This window comes from Fopius arisanus, unplaced genomic scaffold, assembly GCF_000806365.1.
Source record: "Fopius arisanus strain USDA-PBARC FA_bdor unplaced genomic scaffold, ASM80636v1 scaffold00057, whole genome shotgun sequence".
Classification (NCBI taxonomy): domain Eukaryota; kingdom Metazoa; phylum Arthropoda; class Insecta; order Hymenoptera; family Braconidae; genus Fopius; species Fopius arisanus.
In genome coordinates this window covers 433,571-459,582 of record NW_011887796.1, presented here as the reverse complement: position 1 = coordinate 459,582, position 26,012 = coordinate 433,571, and the positions used below count along the sequence as shown (strand labels likewise).

At 39.7% G+C, this 26,012-nt stretch overlaps 6 protein-coding genes across 11 annotated transcripts; 3 read left to right on the top strand and 3 right to left on the bottom strand.

Annotated features, from left to right (window-relative positions):
* Positions 1-308: 308 nt before the first annotated feature.
* Positions 309-1,549, top strand: LOC105268429 (uncharacterized). The gene is made up of 4 exons (XM_011307990.1): positions 309-576; positions 782-935; positions 1,011-1,120; positions 1,195-1,549. The coding sequence occupies exons 1-4, from the start codon at positions 487-489 to the stop codon at positions 1,438-1,440; spliced, it is 600 nt and encodes a 199-aa protein (XP_011306292.1). The 5' UTR covers positions 309-486; the 3' UTR covers positions 1,441-1,549.
* Positions 1,550-1,827: 278 nt separating this feature from the next.
* Positions 1,828-7,935, bottom strand: LOC105268423 (Kinesin-like protein at 54D). 2 transcript variants are annotated; one of them, XM_011307979.1, is made up of 12 exons: positions 7,852-7,935; positions 7,107-7,349; positions 6,484-6,689; positions 4,286-4,667; positions 3,933-4,212; positions 3,772-3,866; positions 3,564-3,705; positions 3,374-3,492; positions 2,857-3,311; positions 2,667-2,784; positions 2,375-2,586; positions 1,828-2,273 (listed from the first exon to the last, which is right to left on the bottom strand). In XM_011307979.1, exons 3-12 carry the CDS (start codon positions 6,663-6,665, stop codon positions 1,946-1,948), a joined length of 2,313 nt encoding a protein of 770 aa, XP_011306281.1. In that variant the 5' UTR covers positions 6,666-6,689; positions 7,107-7,349; positions 7,852-7,935; the 3' UTR covers positions 1,828-1,945. The 2 variants fall into 2 exon arrangements, with proteins under 2 accessions (XP_011306281.1, XP_011306282.1); XM_011307980.1 differs by having other exon boundaries at positions 2,667-2,772.
* A 24-nt stretch (positions 7,936-7,959) lies between these two features.
* Positions 7,960-14,673, top strand: Myo61F (Myosin 61F). Of its 2 annotated transcripts, none has more exons than XM_011307982.1 (14): positions 7,960-8,146; positions 10,426-10,734; positions 10,887-11,139; positions 11,197-11,586; positions 11,677-11,936; positions 12,030-12,354; positions 12,434-12,716; positions 12,775-13,006; positions 13,061-13,451; positions 13,526-13,771; positions 13,842-14,057; positions 14,115-14,215; positions 14,291-14,393; positions 14,469-14,673. In XM_011307982.1, the coding sequence occupies exons 2-14, from the start codon at positions 10,466-10,468 to the stop codon at positions 14,481-14,483; spliced, it is 3,084 nt and encodes a 1,027-aa protein (XP_011306284.1). In that variant the 5' UTR covers positions 7,960-8,146; positions 10,426-10,465; the 3' UTR covers positions 14,484-14,673. The 2 variants fall into 2 exon arrangements, with proteins under 2 accessions (XP_011306284.1, XP_011306283.1); XM_011307981.1 differs by lacking the exon at positions 7,960-8,146 and adding an exon at positions 9,290-10,170.
* LOC105268425 (uncharacterized) lies at positions 8,821-15,191 on the bottom strand. Of its 2 annotated transcripts, XM_011307984.1 has the most exons (3): positions 14,999-15,191; positions 14,721-14,894; positions 8,821-9,243 (listed from the first exon to the last, which is right to left on the bottom strand). In XM_011307984.1, exons 1-2 carry the CDS (start codon positions 15,093-15,095, stop codon positions 14,722-14,724), a joined length of 270 nt encoding a protein of 89 aa, XP_011306286.1. In that variant the 5' UTR covers positions 15,096-15,191; the 3' UTR covers positions 8,821-9,243; position 14,721. The 2 variants fall into 2 exon arrangements, with proteins under 2 accessions (XP_011306286.1, XP_011306285.1); XM_011307983.1 differs by lacking the exon at positions 8,821-9,243 and having other exon boundaries at positions 14,668-14,894.
* Positions 15,192-15,259: 68 nt separating this feature from the next.
* On the top strand, positions 15,260-16,609 carry LOC105268427 (PXMP2/4 family protein 3). The gene is made up of 6 exons (XM_011307985.1): positions 15,260-15,391; positions 15,455-15,567; positions 15,667-15,762; positions 15,861-16,008; positions 16,072-16,191; positions 16,264-16,609. Exons 1-6 carry the CDS (start codon positions 15,359-15,361, stop codon positions 16,354-16,356), a joined length of 603 nt encoding a protein of 200 aa, XP_011306287.1. The 5' UTR covers positions 15,260-15,358; the 3' UTR covers positions 16,357-16,609.
* On the bottom strand, positions 16,446-26,003 carry LOC105268428 (serine/arginine repetitive matrix protein 2). Of its 3 annotated transcripts, none has more exons than XM_011307986.1 (9): positions 25,471-26,003; positions 25,258-25,362; positions 22,754-23,038; positions 21,077-21,202; positions 20,916-20,994; positions 19,972-20,024; positions 18,209-19,891; positions 17,982-18,152; positions 16,446-17,161 (listed from the first exon to the last, which is right to left on the bottom strand). In XM_011307986.1, exons 1-9 carry the CDS (start codon positions 25,695-25,697, stop codon positions 17,011-17,013), a joined length of 2,880 nt encoding a protein of 959 aa, XP_011306288.1. In that variant the 5' UTR covers positions 25,698-26,003; the 3' UTR covers positions 16,446-17,010. The 3 variants fall into 3 exon arrangements, with proteins under 3 accessions (XP_011306288.1, XP_011306290.1, XP_011306291.1); XM_011307989.1 differs by lacking the exon at positions 16,446-17,161 and adding an exon at positions 17,393-17,857; XM_011307988.1 differs by lacking the exons at positions 25,258-25,362; positions 25,471-26,003 and adding an exon at positions 24,033-24,759.
* Positions 26,004-26,012: the final 9 nt, after the last annotated feature.

Here is a 26,012-nt window from a genome sequence, read left to right as displayed (position 1 = left end):
AAAATCACTTGCACTGAGTCCCGCACTTTGTATTTTCCATGTTCACAGGCGGTGTCGGTTTTCTGCACTCACTAGCACCCCGATGTTAACGAATTTTCACTACGCGACACCCGACCGACCGTTCCACGCACTGCCGCCGAACGACTGACTCCCCACTCAAAATGGCAGGGCATTGGAGGCGGCGCTCGAGTGGGGGGTCGTCAGGCTATACTCCGCGCATGCGCACAGAAGACCGTGCATGCGCACAGAAGACCGTGCATACGCACGCACACCGTACATGCGCACAGAACACCGCGGGTAGTCTCAGTTTGACGAGATAAGATAGTTGCGAAAATTCTGAACTTAATAAATAATTCTCTCTTTAAAAACATAGTGCAATCACGTAAAATCCAATAGTCAGTGAAAAATAATTGGTTGAAGAGAATTTAGCGTGTGGATTTTGGTCTTGACCATCAAAAACACTTCGATTGGATCTCTGAAACGGGAATGGGAGTATCAGATACATTGAATTACGTTCTGTTTTCTAATCCCGTCAGCTCGAATGCCGGTTCGTTTGCGAAAACTGCTGCATCAGCTGTAAGTCGCTGTTATTTTTTAATAAAAAATAAGAGGAATCAATTTATTTATTGTTATTGCCTGATTTTTGGAGTCTGGGTAATGCTTCTATAGTTCATTCTATTTTTGAAACTTTGAGGTCATGTGGATACCATACAGCGATCAAAATTTTTTTTTTCTGACATTTGTTAATTACATGAGGAATGAATATACATGAATTTTTTAGGTTATCAATTATTCAGGCCTCAAGCCCCGTGTTGAGTACAAACTGGTTCCACCTGAGCCCTTGTGGAAATCGGCAGCAGCCTCAGGGCCTTATTTGAAATTGGCAGGATTCAGTGGAGCAACTGCAGTCATCCTCGGGGCATATGGAGCTCACAGTGCGGATTTTATTCATTTTTTCAGTCATCGGGTCCTTATATTCTTGATTAAGAATTATTTATATTTTTTTTTAGGGAAATATAAGGACGATCAATTGAAGCAAGTGTTTGAGACAGCGAATAGATATCATTTTTATCATTCCCTGGCTACGGTGGGGCTGGTTACGTGCAGGGCACCAATTCTGGTCAGTATTAAGGCACATGATTCTATGAAAAAATTATTATTTATCTTTATATTGAGTAAAAATATCTCTTCCAGACTGCTACCCTGTGGATGTCAGGATCTCTGATGTTCTATAAGAGTTCCCTTTCGGCTGGTCCCTGTGGCAGCGGGACTGCTACTGAAGAGTCGCTGAGTCGGCTAACGAGCAGATACCCCAGCATTGCGTGTGGCGTCCTCCCTCTTATGGGGTCGACTACTACGATGCCGCTGGGGTCACTCAAACCCCCAGAACTGAGTCTCTACTTTGGTCAATCCTCTTTGGTCAAGCAGGTTGACAATTAGATAACGCGCTCATTACAAAAATATAGTTTCACTAGGAGTAGATATATTGAAAAAGTTTCGTTTTCAAAAATGTCAAATTTTTCAATTTCACTGGATATCTCCTGGATTTTCAAATATTCAGTTTTTAAACGATATTTCCATTGATTAGCCATTTACAAAAAAAAAATTGGAATTATTTTGAAAAAAAAAATGAATGATGCTGATATCGAACCCAAGCCGTCCGCGTGCTAGTTGAGCATGTTGCCGATTACTCAACAAGCATTTATGATAGTTGGATTTCACTACAAGTATATGTTCAATATATTCGATAATTTTTTTTGGGTGAGCCGAAGAATGCGTTCTCATGTGAACATTCATGACGATTTGAATATGAACTCGGATTTCATATACAAACGCAATAATTAATTTTATTGGAAAAACGGAATTATCATATTCACACATTTTTGACAAGATGATTAAAAATTATCTAGTTCTAGCCTAACGTAGGCCATGCAGCCTTCAAGATCTACTCGAAAGCTTTGTCCCTGTTGATGAGGACAGGACTGCCAAGAGCCCTGTGGATCGTGTCGTCCCTCCTGCCTGGTCTCCTATCCTTTCCCCGGGGTGATGACGGCTGAGAAACCGGTGGAAAAGGTGTGGTGGGTGCGACAGAGTCTCCGGTCGTCGGTAGAGAGCCCTGGCCCTCCAGGAGAGGTCCAGAGAGCACAGAATCGGGTGTTCCATCCAAAGAATAAGGGACTGGAGCCACTCTGGGTCCTAGGAGCCCTGCAGACTTTGCATGACTCTCTTCGGGGACTGTCGAGGTCCTCCTTAAGGGTGTCCTCTTGTAACTTCTAGAGAAATCATCCCGATTAACTCAAAACGAAGGTGAAGGGTCAAGAGAGAAAGCATCAATTGCAGGGACTAGACTAGAAGCAAAAATTCAGGGACTCACTGGGTACCATCCACTGGGGATGAATTGTGGTCGGGACTGTCTGTGAAGACGTTGCCATTGTCCCAGGAGTTGTACCTCCTGTGGTGGCTTTTGTCCTTGTAGGCTTCAGCTATATTACTGAAACTTCCCACGATCCTCTTGTCCAGCTCCTTCAGGACCTTCTCCGGCATTCCAGTCTCCAGGGTTGACAGAATATTACTCGCCAGACCATTCTAGAAGAAATACAAATAATTGAAGAAAAATCTGAAGTAAAAACCATTAGATTCCATAAATGAATAGCCTAATCTATTACTTTAGAGAATTCAGAGTCTTCATTTGGATTTGTCCAAACGTTAGCTGCCCCCGAGGTACTCAAAAGCTCAGCAGAATACGATGGACGTGCTGGGATGATAGGGGATCTGCAACAAACCCTTGAATAAACAGAAAAATAAATGAAAAACTCAAATAAAAAAAAAATCCACACTCTTTCATTCCTAACTCACGTGTTAACGTCCTCAAGCTTCTTCAGGAGTCTCTCGTTCTCCCTGCACACGAGCTCCTGATCCCTGACAACCTGATCCCTCGTGGCGTAGAGCTCTGCGTTCTCCCTCCTGAGGGCCTCATTCTCAGTCATGTAGGCACGAACGAGTTGACTCAACTCTGGGGACTCCATCTCGGCTAGTCTGTCGATGTCGACCTGGGGCGAGTGAATAGGTGGCCTCCTCTCGAATGATTCACTGATCGTCGTCAGGGGATCACTCCCCAGGTGGAGGGCAGCCCTGAGGTGATCGTTCTCAGTCTGCAGAGCCCCGACTTCTCTCTTCAGGCTGAGTATCAAGGCCTCGCGTGGATCCATCACTACGATAGGTTTTGTGCGAATTTTCTTGGCTCTTGCTGCGTACCTCAGGGTGTTGAGCGTCTCCGAGGCGCTTGAACGAGCTGGAGATATGCAGGCAATCTTGAAGAATATTTTTATTTCAGGTATCAAGGAATTTTTATCGTTTAACAATTAATTATTACCATCAATGTGACACCATTTCCCGCTAGACTGTCAGCCAGAAGTTTCGTTAATTTACTGTCTCTGTACGGAATGTGTCCAGTCTTCCTTTTTCCATCACTCAGCGATGATATGCAGTACCCTGGGGACATAATCCACAATTGCAGAACAGAGTGAGTATAAAATTGTTGTTAAGGGTTGTTGGGAACTCACCCAGGACCATCAAGCTTTTGTTGATGTTGTTGGCCTCCTCCAGGGTCTTACCCTCGCTCTGCGTCTTCTTCGTCATTTCACTGCCCGCCAAATCGACGAAATTGATTTTCCCCTGCTTGGAAATGAATACCCCATTCTCCATCTAATAAATAATGAATTAATCCAATTAAACTCTGGCCTCAATGCCCTGCTGTTGTCATTTGATTACCTGCTGTTCAGAGGTGATGTGGACTGTGAGGATTGTGTGGCTTCGACTCGAGTGATCGTTCATGTTGTGAGAGCCCACGGATCGATTTCTCATGCCTGCAATTCAGAATTAAATCAAATCAATAATATATTGAAGATATAAGGTTTTAAAAAAATATTAACCCTCTTCCAAAACCGCGAGAAGATCATCGAGCTCCTCGCACTCAACAGTGAAAAGATTCTCGACGAAAAATCCCCGACTCTTTTTGCTCCACCGAACAGCCAGAGACTTCCTGGAGTTGCCAGGATTCAAGAGATCAATAACCCTCTCGTTATAAATTTCCAAGAAAGACGCCCTGAGTACGAAATTGCACTCTTTGCGTTCCTGGAGAATCTTGAAGAGGTAGACAAACGACCTGAAGACGAGTCCGTGATCCTCCGAGTACGGATTCATATTTGCAAACTGGAATACAAGAACAAGTAGAGAGAGAACCGTTTGATTGGTGAAAATAAAATTATTGAAGAGGAATAATTACCAGTCCAGGAGGACCAGTCAGGGTGTGAGTTTTTCCACTTCCTGTCTGTCCATAACAGAAGACAGTGCAGCTGAATCCCTCGACTGCCATCTCGATGAGTTTCTTCATTCCCGAGTACTGGAGAATGTCCTCCTGACTGGCTGCTGGCTCGAAGACAACATTGTAGGAGAAGAGCCTCGGTTTTCTGTCAATTCCCACAAAAACCTCGCACTGTATCTGCCCATCACCAGGAAAATGCACAGCTGGTTGATCCCCTGATTTTTTCTCCTTCTGACTCAGTGGTCGTACCCTGATGACCACATTGATGTTATCCTCTGGGAGAAGATTCTTGGAAGCTATCACCCTCTTGTCACCTTCCGTCAGACGTTCTATACTTCCATTCCTGGAATTCAATAAATTCTCATTATCTTCCTGTCGATGAATGTCCATCCTCTACTCACTCTCAAAACAATAAACTCCAATGAAAAATAAAAAAGCTATCTATTTTTGTCTCACGAGCTATTTTCAACCTCGAGCGAAAAATCTCTTCGCTGTTCGTTGACCTGAATGTGTACCACAAAGAATGAATCATTGAATCCTTAATTGAACACATCCATCAACAAAGATTGGAAATCTTTAGTTATTAATTATCCATTTGTCTGGTTTAAGTACCTCTTGTAGTCGTTAAAAATAAATGCCTTTTTCCGCCTGAAAGATATTGATTTACGTCAATCCAGTCAATAAGTGGTGGTCCAATATTTATTAGAGACTAGACAATCGCGTGATTCAACCCTCCACCCTTACTTCGACCTTCATTAACAATTTGTTAACACTTCCGGGGGATTTCCCTTCATCAAAATCACTTCATGTGTGTTAATTCGAACTTGAAAGTTTCGGTGGAGAATTCGAGATCGACAGGTCACGCACACCATGGGGTGTCCAAATATTAACCGAGTATGACTATTCATTTGTATTTACGAGTGCTATTTCCCCCAGGGTCTGATGGTTATCTCGTTCCAACCATTACAAAATTAGATGTCTCGTCATGAAACTATTCGTCACGACAAATGAATATTATTATTCAGACAGCATTCGGAAGAAAACCGTTATTTCAGGTTTAAAGGTCGTGTCAATACCTGTGCTCTTTTTAAAACAGGGGTTCCACTTCGGGGTGATAAAAATGTCAGGGAACAGTTCGATGATAATTTAAATAACTCATGCATTTGAATTTGCCATTTTTGCCGCCGCATTAAAAAGTCAAAAGACATGATTTCGCTCACATGTACATGATTTAGAATTTTTTTCAATCATATGATAGATTAATTAGAGTAATAAGTAGATTAAGGGAGGAACTGATTCGTATTTCTTTTTGATTCGTAGTTCTTTTTGATTCGTATTGCCTAAAAATGTGGGAAAGAAATAAAAAATTATTTCTTCATCGCCTGGATGACAAAAAAACGATTGCTTCCTCCCACATGTGGTGAGACTCCTGGACATTAGAATATCGATTACCTGGTGCCTACAACACACACGGGCAAGGTCTTTACGATCGATAATAGGTGTATGCTACATGTATTAACGCGATGTCTCATCACGTTTCCCATGACAACACTTCACAATATTTTCCCTCCATTTTTCCTCCCCCCATATTTTCCAGCAGATAGAGTATACAGATGGTGTGGGGAAATTCTCTATTAACAAATAAAGATGATAATTCGTACAATTACGTGACTTTCGGTGACTCCCATCGCCCTAGATCAGAGCCAACATGTGTAGACACTATTTTTATTTATTTCGGTTTGTCATCATTTTTCCTCGTTTTTCTTTTTCGCACCCCAGGAAATCGATCGACAGGACATTTTTAGACGTCCTGTTGAAAGGTGTACCTCATTCAAAAAATTATCGCAGCGTTTTGTGTCGTGTTATTTTTATACTCTAGTTTCCTCGGTCATGTGTGTAGTTTTAATTATTTGACGTGTACTGTAAGCAATCCTTATCGCACCGAGATAATTATTACAAGGAAAACGGTTCAATTATTGATATTGATATTATGAAAATATGTGAATTGAACATTAATCGAATGTATTTTAATTGATCCGAGTCATTAATTTTTATAATTAATTAATTATAAGCTGTAAAAATTAAATATAATTGATTTTTGGAAATTAATTTTGAGACGACCGGTCGAAATGACCAGGAGATAATGGGGAAATACTTACTCGCTCCTGGAAGCACGAAGTGTTGTTTTTCTCGTTGATGATCCACCGGGTTTCGACGGACTATTGCCCCGAGAGGATTTCCCATCGCTCGGGCTATTCCCTCGTGATCTTCGGGGTTTGTCTGGATTCTTCGGGGGCTCCCGATTACCTCGCCCGGGTGGAGGACTCTTCAGCAGCACCATCCGGCGATTTCTCGTTTCCTGGGGCTAATAACAGAACCAAAGGACTCAATCTCATCACCAATCCTCAACATTCGATTTTTCCGTAATATCGATTTAAATCTATTGCGCAAAATTTTATAATTATTTTATTCAATTATTTAATTATTTCAAATATATAATTTGTATTGGAAAATAATGTGAAAATCTCATTGATTTTTCAAGGAAAATAGAATTAATTGAATCGGTAAATTATTGTAAATGTAAAAGTGAAATTGGGTCATTGATTCCGATTGATCGCCAATAGTTTCGCGGAACTCCGGAGAAAACGGAATAAATGGCCGATTGTTTGAATTATGCATGAAAATGTATGAATTAGATTTAAACAATTGTAATTTGATGCGCACAGGGGGAAAATGAGCATCTCCAAAGGTAAAATAACACTGATAACTCTGTTTAACTCACGATATTGGAGATGGAATCATTCCAGGTAGTTGGCGCGTGACAGTGGCTAGTTGGTAGCACTTTGAAAGCTCACGATAGACTGACCAGGGGGTAGTTGGCTGGACTTGACCCTCTGGACAACCCCCAACTCGTCCACCCCTCCATACCCTCCGCTTGCAATCAACTTCGTTAATGCGGAACTCACGCCTCTAAATTATTCCTACACCCTTGTCAGCCAACAATCACTAACCAGTAAATCCCTTCCTGAAATCATTCAAACCATTTTAATATCACCATCAATCAATATTAATCAGCACAAATACAAAAATTAAAAAACAAATATTTTTATTTATTTTTTTCGCTTCAGAGAATATTATTATATTTAATAATACAAAATTATCATTTTATACTCGCGAATTATCCAAGAATAATTAAAATAATTGAATTAATCGAGAAATATAAAAATTCGAATAATAAAAAATAATACATTTTTCATTATTATTAATTATTGAAATTTTTTCAATTCATCACTATCTCCTAAAAAATCACAGTTGAATTCCAAATAAAAATTGCAAAAGGCAGGTGAATTTTTTTTTTTACATATTCCATTAGCGAAAATTTTTTTGAATTTATTATTGGATTTTTTTGGGTGCACTAGGTTTCAAATATAATTTCCAATGGTACACCTGTTTTGGGAGTTAAAAATGGGGAATAATGATTTATTGCTCGATGGACAAAAGCACTTGTGGAGATACCATCGTCTTACATTTGGTGGGTATTGAGGGGTCGATCCTCTCTCTCCTTCCAACGAATTCGTCCTCGTGGGACGGTTACAGAGAGTGGGGCCTCCATGGTCGACTCCGTTACTCTCCCCGTGTTAGTCACGTCGTGGCATGGTTCAAGTACACAGCTAGCGTGGAATTTCTTTTTCTTTCTCATCATCGGAGTTTATTTTTTGGACGCTGACTCCATCAGTTTGCACCTAACTGGCGTTCGCCGGGTCCCCGGGGCCAAATGGCAGATCAGTGATTTTTTCCAGTGAGAATTGAGTGACTCCTGGGGTGAGTATCAACGAGGGAAAGTCTTTATCGTTTTTTTGGATTTGTCCGATTGATACATTCGAGTGCATCTGGAGCGTGAGTCACGGCTGCTTGACTGGATTATTAAATCTTCATTTCGCTTTTCAATTTTATACCGTGAAAATTCACTTTTCTTCATCATTCATTTTCCTCGTTAACTATTCTCGAATTTTCTTGTGGAATCAGTGAATTAAATCTCCAGGTCGACCTCGACTGCTTGTCAATTCGTCGAGGGAATTCGAATTGTTTCCTTTTTTTTTAATGCCAATTTATTAGGGACTTCTTTAAACATTGAATAATTAGACCCGCATGGAAATTATTTTTCTAGCGGCCTGATTACCCATATTGACTATTCCTGATAACTCTTATCGAATAGCCATCATTATAAACGACAAAATAGTCGAGGGAAACTCATGAATCATTCGGGTAGAAATATTTTCCTTCGGACAATGGAAAAATTTGCAATTGAGCCTATAAATATTCGCGTTAAAAATGTTCAAAGCCACTTTATTTAAGATTTTTTTGGTAAATTATCGTTGGGATTAATATAAAAATGTGGTGCGATAATTTTGTGCGATAATCCATTTTCTCTAAAATTTCGTGATTAATTTTAAAAGTCCAGGAAAAAGAGAGAAAAATTTTCTTAGAAACTTGACGATTAATTAAATAATGACAGAGTGCAAAAGCGGATAAATAAAAAAATTGGAATTTTTACTGTATATGGGTAACACCCTTAAAGTTGCCAGTGAGAACTCGGTGCAATCTCAGAAATAGCTGCTCTGTGGTTTTGCTATTGTTGAGGTTGAATGTACGATGGAAAAAAGAGAAAATGGCAAATCATTGGGTCGTAAAGTTTAGCACTCAGGCCACTTGAACAATCACGTAAATGCTCCCTCACTGTTTTTCCTTTAAAAATATTCCCTCAAGAGATTTAACTCTTTTGTTAGAGGTCCACTGACGTAATGATCTTCTCGGAAGGATTGAAGTGTCCTCCTATTTTTTTTACAGAAAAAAAAAGCCTCGATTTTCTCCATTAATCATGCCCCGCGAATAGTCGAATCCCCGGTGAGCCGTCACTCCTGGAAAAAAAACGAGAAAAAAGGCCAAAGAGGGGAAATTAGACATAGCGTGAGAGGGGTTTTGAAAAAAAAAAATAACCGGTTGAGAATAGTCTTGGGTTTTCTCCTCGAATATTTCGGCGGCCTTGAGTCCCATCATGCGTCTTTGAATCATTCAAGTTCAGGGCCTACGGTACATTAAAATTCCATTCTCATATTTTAATCCTCAATGGCATACTGATGTGACTAATTAGAGTGGCTCTCGAATTTCATCAATAAATGGTGGGGAACAGGTGTCAGGGTGGAACAAAGAGCCGAAAACAACGAGAAAGTAAAATGGTGAAGATGTAAGCATTTCTCAGCTCGTCTTCTCAGCCAATTTCTTCTCTTTCGTTTCTGTTTAAAAAAAAAAGCGGAAGTTCCACAAGTACAATGAACAATGCGTAGTCTTCCCCATGGCCACTTCCCGTTATCTTACGCCCCTTCTACACTGAGGCAATTCAGTGAAATGGAGTTGATCTGTTTATTTCTCGGGGAAAAGTGGATTTTCAGTGAATTGAATTTTTGAAAAAACCTTTTGAAAAAGCGGTGGGTGTGTTTTTTAAAAAATCCATCTAAAAATCCATCTCTCCACTTGGCACTTCGTCGCGAGGGGGAGAGGTAGCACCAGAGTCCCGAAAATAGACCCCGAAGAAAAATGAAAAACTCGAGAAACCAAAATAAAACAATAAAATCAAAGATAATTTAATCTTATCTCCTGGTCGATGGGTAGATGGAGAATTCATTTCACACAAACAACGAGTTCAGAGTGAGAACAAGAGTGGTGAAGTGTTCATCAGCGATTAATCGACTCTAGCCCATTTTTATTATTAAATATTCACCGATTGGACTGTAGTGGACTACACCAATTAGACTAATCAATCGACTCCGCGATAATCGAGACATGGAGTAAGTCTTATTTGCAGAAATAATGCACCATCATCTAGATTTTATTGGTTTTACCCTGGAAGTCCCACCTGGAGACATAATCTAATCTACTGCTTATCGTCTCGTCACCAATCCGCTGGATTAATAGTTATCCACGTGAATAATTTTAAAACCCAGAAATGTCACGCGAGTCGAATCGATATATTTCCAATCGACCCACTGACCATTAGAAAGTCACCCAACTCGTTCAATATAATCTGATATTTCATTTTCCAGAGACGAGAAAACACGAAAAAAATCACTAGCTGCTGAAATAATGGAGCAAGATTTGCACGAGAGGGACAGAGTTGGCGTTCAAGATTTTGTATTGCTTGAGGATTTTAACAGTGAAATAGCATTTATCGATAACTTGAGAAAGAGATTCAAGGAGAATCTTATCTACACGTACATTGGTCAAGTGCTCGTGTCAGTAAATCCGTACAAGAGTCTACCGATTTACAACGAAGCGACAATACATTATTATGAAGGGAGAAATTTTTTTGAAGCACCGCCACACATTTTTGCCCTAGCAGATACTGCTTATCGGTAAGAATTTTATTTCAGTGTTGATTCTTTGAAATTACGCCGATAATCATCGGATTTAGGTGGAACTACCTCTGGGATTTTTCATTTAGACGAAATATTCCCTGAAGAATTACCCCTGAAATAAATATTTAACGATTAATTTTGCCTCGAAGATCGCTAGCAAAAGAAAACCGAGACCAATGTATCCTTATCTCCGGGGAATCGGGCTCAGGGAAGACCGAGGCCTCGAAGAAGATCCTCCAGTTCATAGCAGCAGCAACAGGTCACAAAAAAAAGGTGGACGCCGTCAACGGAAAGCTCATTGGCTCGAATCCAGTGTTAGAGGCATTTGGAAATGCCAAGACAAACAGAAACGACAACTCCTCGAGATTTGGAAAATACATGGACATACAATTCGATTTTCACGTGAGTAATTCCTCCATCATCACCTGGACATCACTGAATTTTTTATTCTTCCTCCAGGGTGATCCCGTTGGTGGGAACATTCTCAATTACCTCCTGGAGAAATCAAGAGTGGTGCATCAGTCATCTGGAGAACGAAATTTTCATATTTTTTATCAGCTTCTGGCTGGTGCAGAGGATGAAACCTTGAGGAAGCTCTTCCTCAAGCGTAATCTCGACACTTATTTCTATATCAGCAATGGAACCAAGGGGACTGTTGATACGATTGACGACGTGGGGCAGTACAAACTGGTGATGGAGGCCATGAAGACGGTGGAGTTGGGACAGGGCGAGCAGGACGATTTATTTGCAATTGTGGCGTCTGTTCTTCACATGGGGAATGTGGGATTCACTGAGGATGAGGGAGTCGCTCAGATACTTAAACCTGCCTCCGTCGAGGCTGTCGCTTCGGTAATCATCCTGTTCAATCAGATCTGACAATGGATTGATGATCGATTATTATCAGGCTTTTTATTCACCTCTTCTGCTGGTTAATTTCAGTTACTGGGGTGTGACGTTAAAAAATTAGCCAAAGCCTTCACTCACAGAACGATAAATGCCCATGGGGACGTAGTGATTTCCCCGTTGAACAGGGAATTGGCTATTTACGCGAGGGATGCACTGGCCAAGGCTGTTTACGATCGTTTGTTCACGTGGCTCGTGGCGAGACTAAATAAATCCCTCCAGCCCGAGGTGCACAGGGAAAACGGAGTCATTGGTATTCTCGATATTTATGGTTTCGAGATATTCCAGAAGAACAGGTGAACACCGGGGCATCGACTCGAGAGATGATTCGAGATATGTTTCGAATGAATGAAAAGATTTATTTATCGATGGTTATTTTTAAATTTCAGTTTCGAACAATTTTGCATTAATTACTGCAACGAAAAACTCCAGCAGCTGTTCATACAGTTGACCCTGAAATCCGAGCAAGAGGAGTACCGGAGGGAGGGCATCACCTGGGAGCACATCGAATTTTTCAATAACAAAGTTATCTGTGATTTGATCGAGGAGAAGTACAAGGGAATAATCTCTCTGATGGATGAGGAGTGTTTGCGTCCTGGAGATCCCACTGATCTCAGCTTCTTGGACAAATTGAACTCTAATCTATCGAGCCATCCTCACTATATCAGCCACATGAAAGCTGATATCCAGACGCAGAAGATCATGGGAAGAGATGTAAAAAATATTGCTCTACACGCGTTAAAGTAATGGTGATAGAAAAAAGAGGATTTAAATCTTTCGGTTTTTTATTCAGGAATTTCGATTGGTTCATTATGCTGGGGATGTCACGTACAACGTTCGTGGTTTTCTTGAGAAAAACAATGACCTCTTGTTCCGAGATCTGCGAGAAGTAATGTCTCACACATCGAACTCAATAACCCACGCTATTTTTGATGTCAAGGATCTGACGAGTAAAAAACGTCCAGATACAGCTGTAACTCAATTCAAAAATAGTCTCAACAACCTCGTGGATATTCTCATGGGAAAAGAGCCGTCGTACATACGCTGCATCAAGCCGAATGATTTTAAAATCTCAGGTAAGACCTTGGAGAGTACCTCAACCTCGAGAGCATTATCCCCACCCTTGTGTTTCAGGTCAATTTAACGACAAAATTGTTCTCCACCAAGTGAAGTACTTGGGTCTGATGGAGAACCTGCGAGTGAGACGAGCAGGTTTCGCCTACAGACGACCCTACGAGCAGTTCCTGCAGAGATACAAGTCCCTGTGCCCCAAAACCTGGCCCTCCTACCCTGGAGATGCCAAAAAGGGTGTACAGCATCTCGTGTCTCACCTAAACTACTCCGAGAACGAGTATCAAATGGGAAAGTGAGTGAAATCTTTCTGAATATGAGCGTATTAAAAAAAAAAGTCTTTTTTTAGCACGAAATTATTCATCCGCTTCCCCAAGACCCTCTTCTCAACTGAGGACGCCTACCAACGGAAGAAGAACGACATAGCAGCGATAATCCAGAGCAAATGGAAGGGCAGAGTGCAGAGACAGAAATACTTGAGGATGAAGTACTCGGCTATAATTATCCAGAAGTACATGAGACGCTGGAGGGCGAAGAGAGTGGCTGAGAGAAGGAGAAAAGCAGTTCTGACGATCAGGAGATTCGTCGAGGGCTTCATCACGAGGAATGGCCCACCAACGGACATCAATGCATCATTCATCGAGCTGGCAAAGTCTCAGTGGCTCCTAAGGCTGGCGAGAAATCTCCCCAGGGGTGTTCTTAATAATTACTGGCCACCCTGTCCTTATGCCTGTCGAGAGGTGAGTTTTTCCTCTGATTTTCCAGAAATATCGGATCATTTATCGACTTTTTATTTAATATTTGTCGTTTCAAGGCGTCCGAGCATCTCAAGCTAATTCACAAGAGACACAGGGGCCGTCTGTATCGGCTAGGCCTGTCCAGAGATGACAAGAAACAATTCGAGCTCAAAGTACTTGCTGAGAAATTATTCAAAGACAAGAAGAAGTCGTACGGCAAGAGTGTGGGCCCCAGGTTCATCGATGAACGACTGGGCAATGAATTTTGCACTTTGAAACAGAATTTTATTGCCACTGTCCTACCCAGTGGGGAGAACATCAAGGTAGACTATCGGGATAAATATTGGAATAGACATTGAATGGAAATTATTATTAGATTTTTTTTTTCTGCAGTACTCTACACCTGTAATCAAGTACGATCGTCACGGGTATAAGCCACGAGAAAGGGTATTGATTTTAACGGAAAAGGCTGTTTACATTCTCGATACTGGGAAATCGCTGAAGCTCAAACATCGATTGCCTTATCAGAGCATTCAGGAGCTCGTCGTTACTGGGGAGTCTGACAATCTCATGATCGTCAGGATACCTCCAGAGCTTAAGAAAGATAAAGTGAGTTTTCAGGGGTTCAAGGGTTTTGAGGTTTTTCATCGGTTTTTTTTTTCACAGGGGGATTTGATTCTTGAGGTGCCACACATCATCGAGGCCCTCACCGAAGCTATTGACATCACCAATAATCCGAGAATATTGAATATTGTCAACAAGGAATCGTAAGGACTGGGGATTTCCCTTTTTTTGAAATTTCTTTGAAGAGACGTGTTTTGAAATTTTTTGTTTTATTCAAGGGTCTCGCACAAACTAGTCAGTGGAAAGGAGGGGACTATCGAGTTTACGAAGGGGAGCACTCCAGCAATTACTAAAAATCGACAAAGTGGCCATCTTTTAGTGGTAATTCGCTGGAGCTTGATTGAATTGTTTTTAACTACTTGTAATAATTCACGGATTTATTTTCGGTTTTCGTAGGTTGCCTCTCCATGAAATCATGCCACTCTGCCTTATAAAAATGTGATTTTAGAGGAAGGATATTGAAGAGATAATATATTAAGACCTGGGAGATGCGATTCTGGTGCCATTACACACGAGGAATAATTCGTGGCTAATTCGTGACAATATTCTAGGAGATGTATAAATTATTGGAAGAGCAATAAATCATTATGTCGAGTTTAAACGTTCGAATAAATTTTATCTGTATTTTTTTAATCGGTTAGTGCTTACATCAAGACTTTTGGGACGTCGAGGGCTTACTCTCCTTCTTCGTTAACGATTTTTTTCCATCCAAGGCTTTATCTCGGAGTTCATTCTCCATCGCTCGATTCACTGTCCTTGTGATCATCTGTTTGAGCTTGTGCGTCTCCTCGAATTTTGCTTTCTTTGGTTTTATGGGAGCATCTGGAATAAAATAAATGATGAATCTTTAGAAACGGGCGGCGCTCGTAATTCTTCAATTTTTATACTACGATGCAGAACATTCTGTGAACAATTGAAATACTCACTGTTTCGTCTCTGCACCTGGGAACCCTTTTTGCTCCCTCCTTTATTTTTTTTCCCCCCAGGAGTCGACGTTTTCACCTTCAACTTCCCCTGCGCCATTATCTCATAAAAAATTTAACAAAATTACTCGAATATCCACGTGTGTTCAAAGGGTATCACAGATGTTCTGTCTGCACTTTTAGGTTATTATATGATAAATCTCAAGGTCATGACTGCTCCCCCTGGATGCAATCACATGAGTTTATCACTAATAAATTCACGTCGACAGTTTTTTCTCTTTATTTTGAATTCCAAAGCAGCCCAAAGTCCAATTGTAGTTTTTCTCGGAGAAGTTTAGGCTTTATCAGCTGGAAAAACTTGTTATGGTCTATCAGAGATTATTTCGTCAATGCTCGGTACATCGTTGATGCAATTGAGCCATTTATAGAGTAATCGTGACAGTTTGAATATTTTTTTGGAAGAATAGAATTGCAATGTCACTGTCGAAGCCGTCCCAGATTATCCTTGACATTGTTGGTGCCTATTTCAACAGTTTGTATATGAATCCCATCCGGACTAAGGCAATTACCAGGTAATTAGCTAGTACTTGGGAGAGTGGTCGATTATTCAATTGTCAATGTTACCGGAATTTTCTCAGTTGTTATTCAATGTTTGTGGAATTTTTCTCTAGTTGTGTGTTGGCTGTAGCTGGAAATTACATCTCCCAGAAGATCTCAGGAACGAAGGAAATCAATCATGACAGTCTTCTGGCTTTTGGGCTCTTTGGGTAATTCTGATTTTCAAGGATTTATGGAGGAGATGGCATTAGAAAGAAAAATATCACCACCTGGTGACTCGAAAATTAATTGTTCTTGGTGATTTCAGGCTGCTGTTTGGAGGACCAGTACCACATTATTTTTACAAATATATTCATTTATTCACAAAACTTCCTCTGGGAATTCTATTAACTGAACGTCTAGTTTATACTCCACTTTTTCAAGCATTCGCTCTATACATGCTGACTAGGCTCGAGGTAAAAATACAATAATCAAATTATCTTCTCCGCTCAATTAATCAATGAATTATCGATTATCAGGGGAAGTCACACGATGAGTCACGAAAAAACATGGAGAAACTTTACCTGCCAATTTTACTCGCAAATTACAAATACCTCACTCTCCTGCAATTCATCAACATTCGTTACGTTCCTCCAATGGTAATTTTTCCAGACTTCAGGTGAAGCTAATTCATTTTATCGCTCGTTAATTAATTTTTTATCTATTCCCAGCTGAGAGTTCTTGTGGTGAATTTTATTGGATTTGCGTGGACAATTTATCTGGCGAACGCCCGATCCAGAGCATCCAAAAAACGAAAAGATTAGTTCCTATTTTTGTTGATTTATGATATGCATTCCAGATTTATCAATTTTTCAATTGTTGAAATCAGTACGGGGTAATAAATTTCCAATGGTTTTTTTTTCTTTATTATCGTTAAGCTTGGATTCATTAATCACACAACAACAATACAGATTATCTTACAGTTAAATAAGAGATCATTTAACATTTCAATTATTCAATACTTTATCGAATTAATATCGTCAATTACGTGCAATTAAATAAATAATTATCTAAGAATACTTTCCTTGAATTGCTCATAAATGAGTATCGAATAAATAAATTCACTGACTAGAATTGTCATTTCATCTCAATAATTAGTAATTTCTAAAGTGTTGATTCAATAATTAGTACAAATAATTTATATTTACACGTGGAAAAAATTGATGGTAATTCAACATTGCACTAAATATCCTTTTAATCACAATAAATTCATTATGAATTTGGTCAGATTATTCTCATAATCTCAATTTGACTAGAGTATCTTCATACAAGCAAAAAGAAATATTTCTCGACTAAAATGAACGAGAAGACAGGAGGGAATTAAAATAGAAAATTTTTTCACAACTAAAATCCTCTTAATTCCACAAATATTGAGTTTATGGTTTTAAAAACGTCAGAAAAAATTGATTACGTACACATCAACGTGTATAAGACGGGCTTCGAGTTGGTGAATGACTGGATCTTCGACTTGGACTCGACCAATCAGAATTTCTCGAGGATACACTGGTGCTAGGAGACGACGGAGGCGATGGTGTTGGCCGATGATAGGGTATCGGTCGTTTCCTAGCGCTACAATTAATTTAATTAGTGAACAAACGCCCCATTCACTACCCCCGGGTTAACTAACATCAAAATTAGTACCTAATTGGCATTTTAATCTGTTAATCGGTGTGAAATAATCAACAAGCAGGTAGAAAACGTGCAAAAATAAATAGAATGTGTACTTACCACGAGTTCTCCATCGCATTATCAATTTTCTCCGCAACGAAAAATATGTGAACAAATGATAAAATAGGAGTCTTGCAGGATATACATCAATACTTTATTACAATAATGACTTACAAGTTTCTGATTGAGAGGATAATGGAGATTAATGAATCTGACTATTTTAAATCATTTCAATGTCATTTTACAATTGCAAGAATTATTGCAGTTATTCTCAACGATAATCACCCCCTGATTATCCTAATTTCTTCCTCAATTTAATCATCTCTCCATGTCCTCGACTACTCTATACCACACATGCCATATTTATGCACAAAATTGTGAAAATACAGTGAATTCTATTCGTCAAAAAAACATCAGTGAAACGAATTTCACTCGTAAAAAAAACCATCACGCGTTACAAAACTGAAGTAATGAACGGGAAAAAAAGGTAAAAATAAAGAGTAATTCGACTTTTGTGCCTGAAGAGTGAAATTGGTAAAAAAAAAATCATTGACGTTGAGGATTCATCTTCTAGCTCTGCCCTTTGATCTGTCTCTGCTACACAAGAAAAAAAAAGAGGAGAAAAACAACGTAAAATCAACTGAACAAAATATTCCAACGATTTAGCGATAAAATAACGATATCGAGTGCAGAAAATTCGAAATTATCTTGAATATTTTACCTGGTGATACGACGCCTATCGAGGAAACTGGGCGATCCGTGGCGTCGTGGAATTGATGGTGATCTGGATCGACTGGAACCTGAGGAGCTTGATGACGACCTGGAGGAACGACTGGAGCCACTGCTGGAGGATCGAGAAGAAGACGAGAAACTCCTCCTGCTGTGTCTGGAACTGAATAAACAAATCATATGAATCTCAAATTGTTGTTAAAAATTTTCACTCCTCACCTCCTAGAGGATGCCGAGCTGCTCCTGCTGCGACTCCTCTTCCCCTTATCCCTGGAGCCTCTACTCCCCCTGGAAACCGATCGAGATCTACTCCTGGATTTAGAGATCGATCGACTCCTTGATTTTTTCTCCTCACTTCTGCTCCTACTCCTGATTTTCTTCAAGGAAACCGATCTCGACCTAGAGACGGATCTCTTCGATCCGGAGGAACTCCTGGACATTCTAGAGGTCTTGGATCTTGGCGGAGAGATTGCAGAGACACTCGCCTTTCCCCTGGAGCCACTTCTAGATCTTTTGGGAGGTGATATCGACCTCGACCTTGACTTTCTCGATCCTCGGGAGGTCTTATCACGGGAGAGAGACCTCGAGGAGGACCTAGATCTCGAGCGTGAGTAGGATTTATTCTTCTCAGGAGATCTAGAGACCCTCAAGGCCAACGGAGGTGACTCCGAGGGCGATCTCAGCTTGATCTCCACGTCTGCCTTGCCAAATCCACTGTCAGGACGCTCTTCAGCCTCCTCACGAGTCAGGGGTAGTGCTGGGGATGGTGATCTGCTGGATTCCACCGATCTTTCCGCAATTTTACTCAACTCTTGTCCCTTCTTGCTCATCTCCTCGAGTTTTCCATCGCAATTGGGGGATTTTTGTCGTACCTCGGTGATAGTCATCCCCGGGGGCTTCGGAGGCTCCGCTGGTAGGGCAATGTCCAGGATGCCCTCGTCCCTTTTCTCGATTTTTATTTTCATTGGAGAAATTGCTTTTTTTCCTAATGATTCTCTGGCTTTGGCTGCCAATCCACTCTGCAGTTGCTTCAAGGTATTGAGTTCCTTGATTCTTTCTTCATCCTCAGGTCTTATCTCATCCTCCCCAGGGTCAGCTTCATCCTCGCTGGATGATCTCAGGGACACCCTCGGTGTAATGACCCTGGGTTTAGCCGATTTCGATGGAGATCTCGATTTTCCCTTGGATTTTTCCTCAGTTTTTCTCTTTTTGTCCTCAAAAATATCTCGATAACGATCAGGATGTCGCCTCACTGGGGAATAAGAAAGACTGGAGCGTCTTGAGCGGCTCCTGGAGCGTCTGGATCGACTGGTGGACCTCTTTGATCGACTTATCGATCTCTTCGATCGACTCACTGACCTCTTCAATGGCGATCTGGATCTGGATCTCGTTTTCCTCTTCTCTCTGGATCTCTCTCGTCTATTTCGTCGAACGGGAGACCTGGAGATGTGTCTTCTCGACCTCGAAACCCTTCTACGATAGCTGGAGGGTGACGCATAGCGTCGGGTATATCTGGAGTATCTGGAACGACTCCTGCTGCGAGAACGAGAATAACGAGAAGGTCGGCGCGGAGATCGAGATACTCTTCGTCTTCTGGGGGATGGAGAGGTCCTCCTCGGTCTCGATTGTCTCGACTGCCTCCTCGGGGACCTGGAGCTTCTGTTGCGATCACCATGTGTTCGCGATGTGGAACGATTGCGCCTCGAGATGTGAGAGGACTGAGTCAAGTGCTCCTTCTGCGGGGTTTTTGATTTTTTACGGTCTCGATCGATTTCTCGAGGTTTCTGGGGTGGAGTTGACCCTCTCGAACGCTCTGAACGACGAACAGGGGATGCTGAAGGTACTGGGAGTTTTTCTGGAGTCTTTGAACGTTTTTGATGCTTTTTAGGACGCTCTGGTGAGCTGCAATAAATTATCACATTGTTTACAATAAAATATCTTGCCATTTTTAATTTATTTTATGATTTTCGTTTGGCACTCACGAGGCAGATGAACTCGAGGAACTCTGGTGCTTCCTCTTGGTCGTCTTTTTCTTCTAAAATAATGAAATGATCAGAATCAAACCGATAAGTAAGAAATATTTAATTGGAATAATACAACATTCACATTTTCATGCATAAATTCGTCTCTCGGGGATCAATTTTTTTTTCCACTGATATTTCGCATTGCGGAGGGTTTTTAATTCTCCAAAAAATTAAAAACACTTTCTCTGAATGAGTGAATATTTTTTTTTTTCGTTCTCATTCTGATAATTTTCGTTATCTGAAATTTTTCGGTTGCAATAAACGGTGCTTTATCCACAAACAAAACAAGTGATACAAACAACAGTCGCAAACTCGTTTATGATAATAATTAATTAACGAAAATTATTTATTACATTGAGTAGCGGCATGTCGGGTACTCACTCAGGGAATGTATCCTGTCAAATGGCGCTGATAATTACAAACAATACTGAGATTTACACTTTGAAATAATGATTTGTTTAATTTGAGATTTAGGTGAATGGGAGATTGAAAGAAAAATAAAAATTATGAAAATTATTGATAAACTAGTGCACAAGTGTCTGAGACACTCCAGTGAATATTTATTAAAAATTGACGATTGAATTCTGGACTGTCGACGTTCAGACAATTGATCTCTAGTTTTTTATATTAACAACAACAGGCAAGAGTTGCGTGCATGATAATATTTAATAATTAAAATTGTCCACAAGAGTATTTAAAAAATTTGGAAATGATTGGGATTGGAGTCGATGGATTTGTGGCAGCATAATTAAAGATAATTAAAATAAAAAATGAATAGTGTCCCATGCCAGTCATTTCGTGCGTAAATTAGTCTGTATGTATGCACATACATTTAATAGATAAATATTCAATGATATATTAACAATATTATAGCATTTCTCCGTTGTTAATGGATATTTTACCTCATGTTTGTCTTTACTCTCAGTTTTCGATTTCTTCTTCTTCTTTCGTTTTTTCTTCTTGATCTCTGCCCCGGAGGAGCTGTAAATTATAATATCTATTTAGTAATCGATTTTAATTAGTTTGAAAAAATTGTGTTCACTCATCTCCACTGGATTTTCACCTGCTGTTATCGGAATCTTCATTAGATGACTCACTGTCGCTCGTTGTTATCTCTTTCTTGTGTTTCTTCTCCTTTTTCTTTTTCTTCGATTTTTCCTTCTTCTTACCACTCTTGGGTGATTCGGACCTACAGCAATAGTCCCAAAAAAAAATTCAACATCAATTTTAATGGAACAATCAACGACAAACTTGAAGAAATTCGATTGTTATCGTTAGATGAAATTACGGATGAAACAAATGATATTGCATTATTTATATTAAATTCTAATTGTTGCAGTGGACGTCTTCCTGCCATCAAGTGCATATCATCTTGTGCTGATAATAAAAAAAAAATCATTTTTTTCACTTTTGCATCGTAATTGGGAGTTGTCATGGTAACACATACAATTGAATTATTTAAGGAATAATTCAATAATCGGGGGATTTAATATTCTAAAGATCGACTAGAAAAAATCGATAAATCATTGAACAACGAGTGTTTCGATAATTGGGTGAGTGCCCAATGAATGAACCATAAAATCATTGAAAAAAAATTCCAATGATTTTCCAGGGATTCACCCAATCATCGAGCATTATCAAATGAAAAATAAAAAATCGAATACAACGTAAAATGAATGAAAATAAACGAGAGAAGACAAAACACGTTAAATTGTGAGGATTATTGATATAATATGGGATTAGCATTACCTTGATAACCATCGATAGGGACGGACTTGTCAGAAAAAAATAGAGAGATGACATTAACAACAGGCTTCATCGTTACAACAACAAATTGAGTATTTTTTTCTTTTTTTTTCTCACACAATAATAGAACCTAGACGTCAAGCAAATAGACCTTATCAAACGATAAAATAAAAATAATCTTTACTCTAGGCTAAAAATTTACGATGAGAAGACTCGTCGACCCTCGCATATCAACTCGATTAATTAAAAATATTGTCAATACAAAATAATTTCAAAAAATCGTTTAATTGACTCTTTTGCATTTGTCGAAAAAATAAAATCCCGACGACCACACTTACCTACTGAGCCTACTGGGTAGGCACTCAGTCCTCCTCAGTTCTGTTTGAAACAGAGAAAGGTGTACGGGGCATGAGACAGTGGATTTTCTTCATCAGTAATTTGTCCAATTTTGTTTTTTTTTTGTATCAAATAAAATGAAAACCCAATGAAATTAATTGAGGAATTAATTTTGGAGCAGTAAAATTGGTTCATTGAATTCGTTGATGTGTGGAAAGCGTATGAATATGTGGAGGGCTCTTGGCAAAACATGGAGAGAACAGTGAATAAAGATCGATCGATGAAAGGAGAATTTTTTATTTAAAACTACTGAGGGGAGGTTTTCACGTTTCTTTTTTTTTCAACATTCACGGGGGGTCTTGGAGCCTCGAGACGGTTCATTGGTTGCTCTCAATATCCAATTAGTTATTGAGGTCGTGGTGAGACACAGTTGTGATTTTTCTGGAGAATACAACGGGGGATAAATAGCAAAACATGAATAATGATTCAACGGTTCTATAAATTAATTGCAACAAATTCATTAGTCACCCGATAATTCATGTTTTCCTCTTATCCCGCGGTTACGATAGAGAATTTTTCTCGAATTTTGTAGAGGTGTTAAGCGACCTAAAACGATTCCAGACTCCAGAGACGCGTGATCATTCACACAGTGGTATACCTGTCCTTCTTGTGCTTCTTTGATTTTTTCTTCTTGGTGCTGCTTGCTGATCTCTTCCTCTTGATTTTTTTATCTGTTGCTGGAGCTTCTTCGACTGGTGGTGGACTGGGACTGTGCACTAACTCATAAACTTTACCAGCAGCTGCTCTAGCCTCTGCCTCTCTTGCGTGTCGCTCAGGATCCAGACTACTACCTTCCACGAAGTACTCGGATATACCAAATGCCTCTCTCAATTTGGCGTTTTTCTCCTGCTGTGCCTCTGCCACCTGGTGTGTCTCTCGGACGCTTGAATTATTATAAAAATCCAGATAACATTTACATTCTGATGTCCAATAAAAATTATTTTTTTCAAATAGACGAATATTTAACAAAAATTCATAATTTATACACTATCTTGCAAAATTTTGTGAATAACATTCAAAGACCATAAATAATAACAATGTTAATTAATATTAGTAATTATTATTATGGAATAAATCGAAATGGAAGATCTAATTTTATTTTTCACCCGGAAAATTCCGAAAATGTGTTCTCCAAGGAGAAAAAAATGGATTTTACACACCGACTCGTCAGTTTAACAGTCATTCTCAGCGCGAACCGGTGATTTGAGAATTTTTACGATATGTTTAGAGGAAAAATTTAATGACATAACACCAGAACGAGTTTTGATAGAAGCTACCCCTGGAGTGACTGAAGCCGGGGACTGCCGTACTATCCAATCCTCCCCCTCTCATTTCGTTACGCCCTAGCTACTCGATCAATACCAATCCCCCAACCCCCTTTTTCATACCGTACCCTCGTGCTTCCACCCTACTAACCAAATCTTTAATACCATCAGGTTTAATAAAACTATAATAAATAGAAACACTCGACAAATTCAAACATCTTCTACCCGTAAACTTCACTCATTTCATTTTCTTTTCTCACCTTAAAAAAATTATCTTTCTTCTGAATATAATAGAGTCTCAACGATTTATCAATAATATCTCTCCCAAAATCAATGAATTCGTCATCCACTGAATTGACAATCACTCATGACTATATAAAATTAAAAATGCCTTTTTAAAAAATTAGTACTTGATAGCTCTGAATTTGATTGACATGGATTATAGATTTTTTATAATTTCTCTAAGTGAAAATATGTGGGAAGCCTTTTCCATCCAATTTGAAATGAGTTCAATCCCGTTATGAAAGTGGGAAAAGCCTCGGTGGAGTGATATCAATGATAAAAATGAAATATGAATGATTGTTTAGGTTTTTTCCAAGTCTCGGGAATTACCTCACGACTGATTTGACACTAGTCCTCTTTCCCGCGAGCAAATGCAACTGAATCCTCTGACAGCAGCAGCAATGCTGTCTGTTCTTCATCTGAATCTTCTTTTTACCGTTAGCACTATTTAATTTACGTTTCCTGGATCTCTTGATGACCTTCTGCCTGTCCAGGAAGAAATTACCCCGCCAGAGCCGCTCGAAAAAGGCCCGACCGTCAGGTGGACCCCGACCACGCGCTGTCTTCGGTATAAACGCAGACATTGTCATTTGATTTTATTTAATTAAACAAATAACTCCCAATAATCTGCGGCTTTGATTGCTATTTTCCTCCACAAGATTCGTCAATTATCTCCATAAATTCGGCTTATAATCTCTTCTTAGTAATTAATAATTTATTTTTAATGATTAATATCCTTGGAAGACGTCGGATGAGGCACACACCAACAGCAATTATTATTATTTATTAATATTTAATTTAAATATCTCGAATGATCTCGATAATCTCGATAATTCATCAAAAAATCCTCGAAAATTGATTAACGCGATATAAATTTGTTGAGTAGTTTTTCGATTAATGTGTCTTAAGATTAATTATTAAATCTAATGGAAGACTTATGTGATTTGAGTGTGAGAACTCTCAACAACCCCTCGACTACATTGTCCCTATTTTATTTATTTATTCGTTCGGATGAATCCACGGATTCTGGAGTTGCAGTGGCGTCTGGACGCCGGTCCATTGCAATACTGAATTCCAGGAGATGATTCGGATGCTGGGGGATGAGAAATTCACTGGGGGTGAATTTACCAAACCCCACCCACTGTCACTGCGCAGGGGATGTTTCTTTGATTTTTAAGGGGTAATTTCGAGGGGCGCCGGCGCCCGGTAGGAAGTCGATATTCACGGTGTGTACGCGGATTTACGGTTGGATGTCATTTCTGAGGCTTCAGGGACACCCCGGGGGGTGCCACCAATTGAGATTGAAAAAAATATAGCATGCATTTCTTTTTTTTTTAATCACCCTGGAAATTGCAGCACCAGGAAATGCTCCCAGGCATTTTCCATTCATTTAAAAATCATAAGATATTTTTTTGGCATCCAGGAATGTCCTGGAGTATTTTTAAAATTAATGAGTGATATTGAAAAATATTTTAGCAACGAAAAAATGATATTGCTCTCGTTTTTAAGGGGCTTGATATTTATTTTCAATGATTGTTGATGAGATTCTACATACTTGACACGTCCAAAATCATCAGTTGGCACTTGAGGCTTGGCATCACTCCCCATGAGCATCTCCCTGTAGGTAGCGACCTTGGATTTTATTTCCTCTGGTGTCAATCTACGGAGAACGCAAAAAAAAAATGAATTCCACCCAAAAATGCTCCCTGAATCATCACTTGAATGAGTTAATCAACATTAATTGAGTAATTGATTATTTGAGACATACCCCTGATCTTCCAAGATGTCCATCAACTCCGCACACTTGACCTCCACCTTCCGCTTCCTCACATGATCCAATATCTCCTTGTTGGGCTGTTTATTCAATTGATCTCCCTTTTCCTCACTCTTGTAATCAACCCTGTCCTTTGTTTTTCTAACAATTGCCCAATTACGCTGGACATGGCCATTAGTGCCTGACCCCCGAGGGGTCTGAAGTCCAATCCCATTGTACATCTTCGGCGACCTGAATCCCCAATGAAAAATCCCAAACCAAAAAATAATCGATCCAAACGTTTTCCTTTCGATTCCACCGTCGAGGTTATGATTCCCCAAATACACGTATCGATCCGGTCTCACCCCCCGTTAAGAAATAATCGGTTTACCCCACCGGATTTTCACCTTTCGACTTACGATTCATCAATTCACTCAGGAGAACTCACGATCAGATTGATTATCAGACTTTTTGCGCACTTTATGGAGAAAATACAGGATAAATATCCCCGGTGGAGGCCCTCAGCTGTCCCCTGGCATGAGTGGGAGAAATCGATC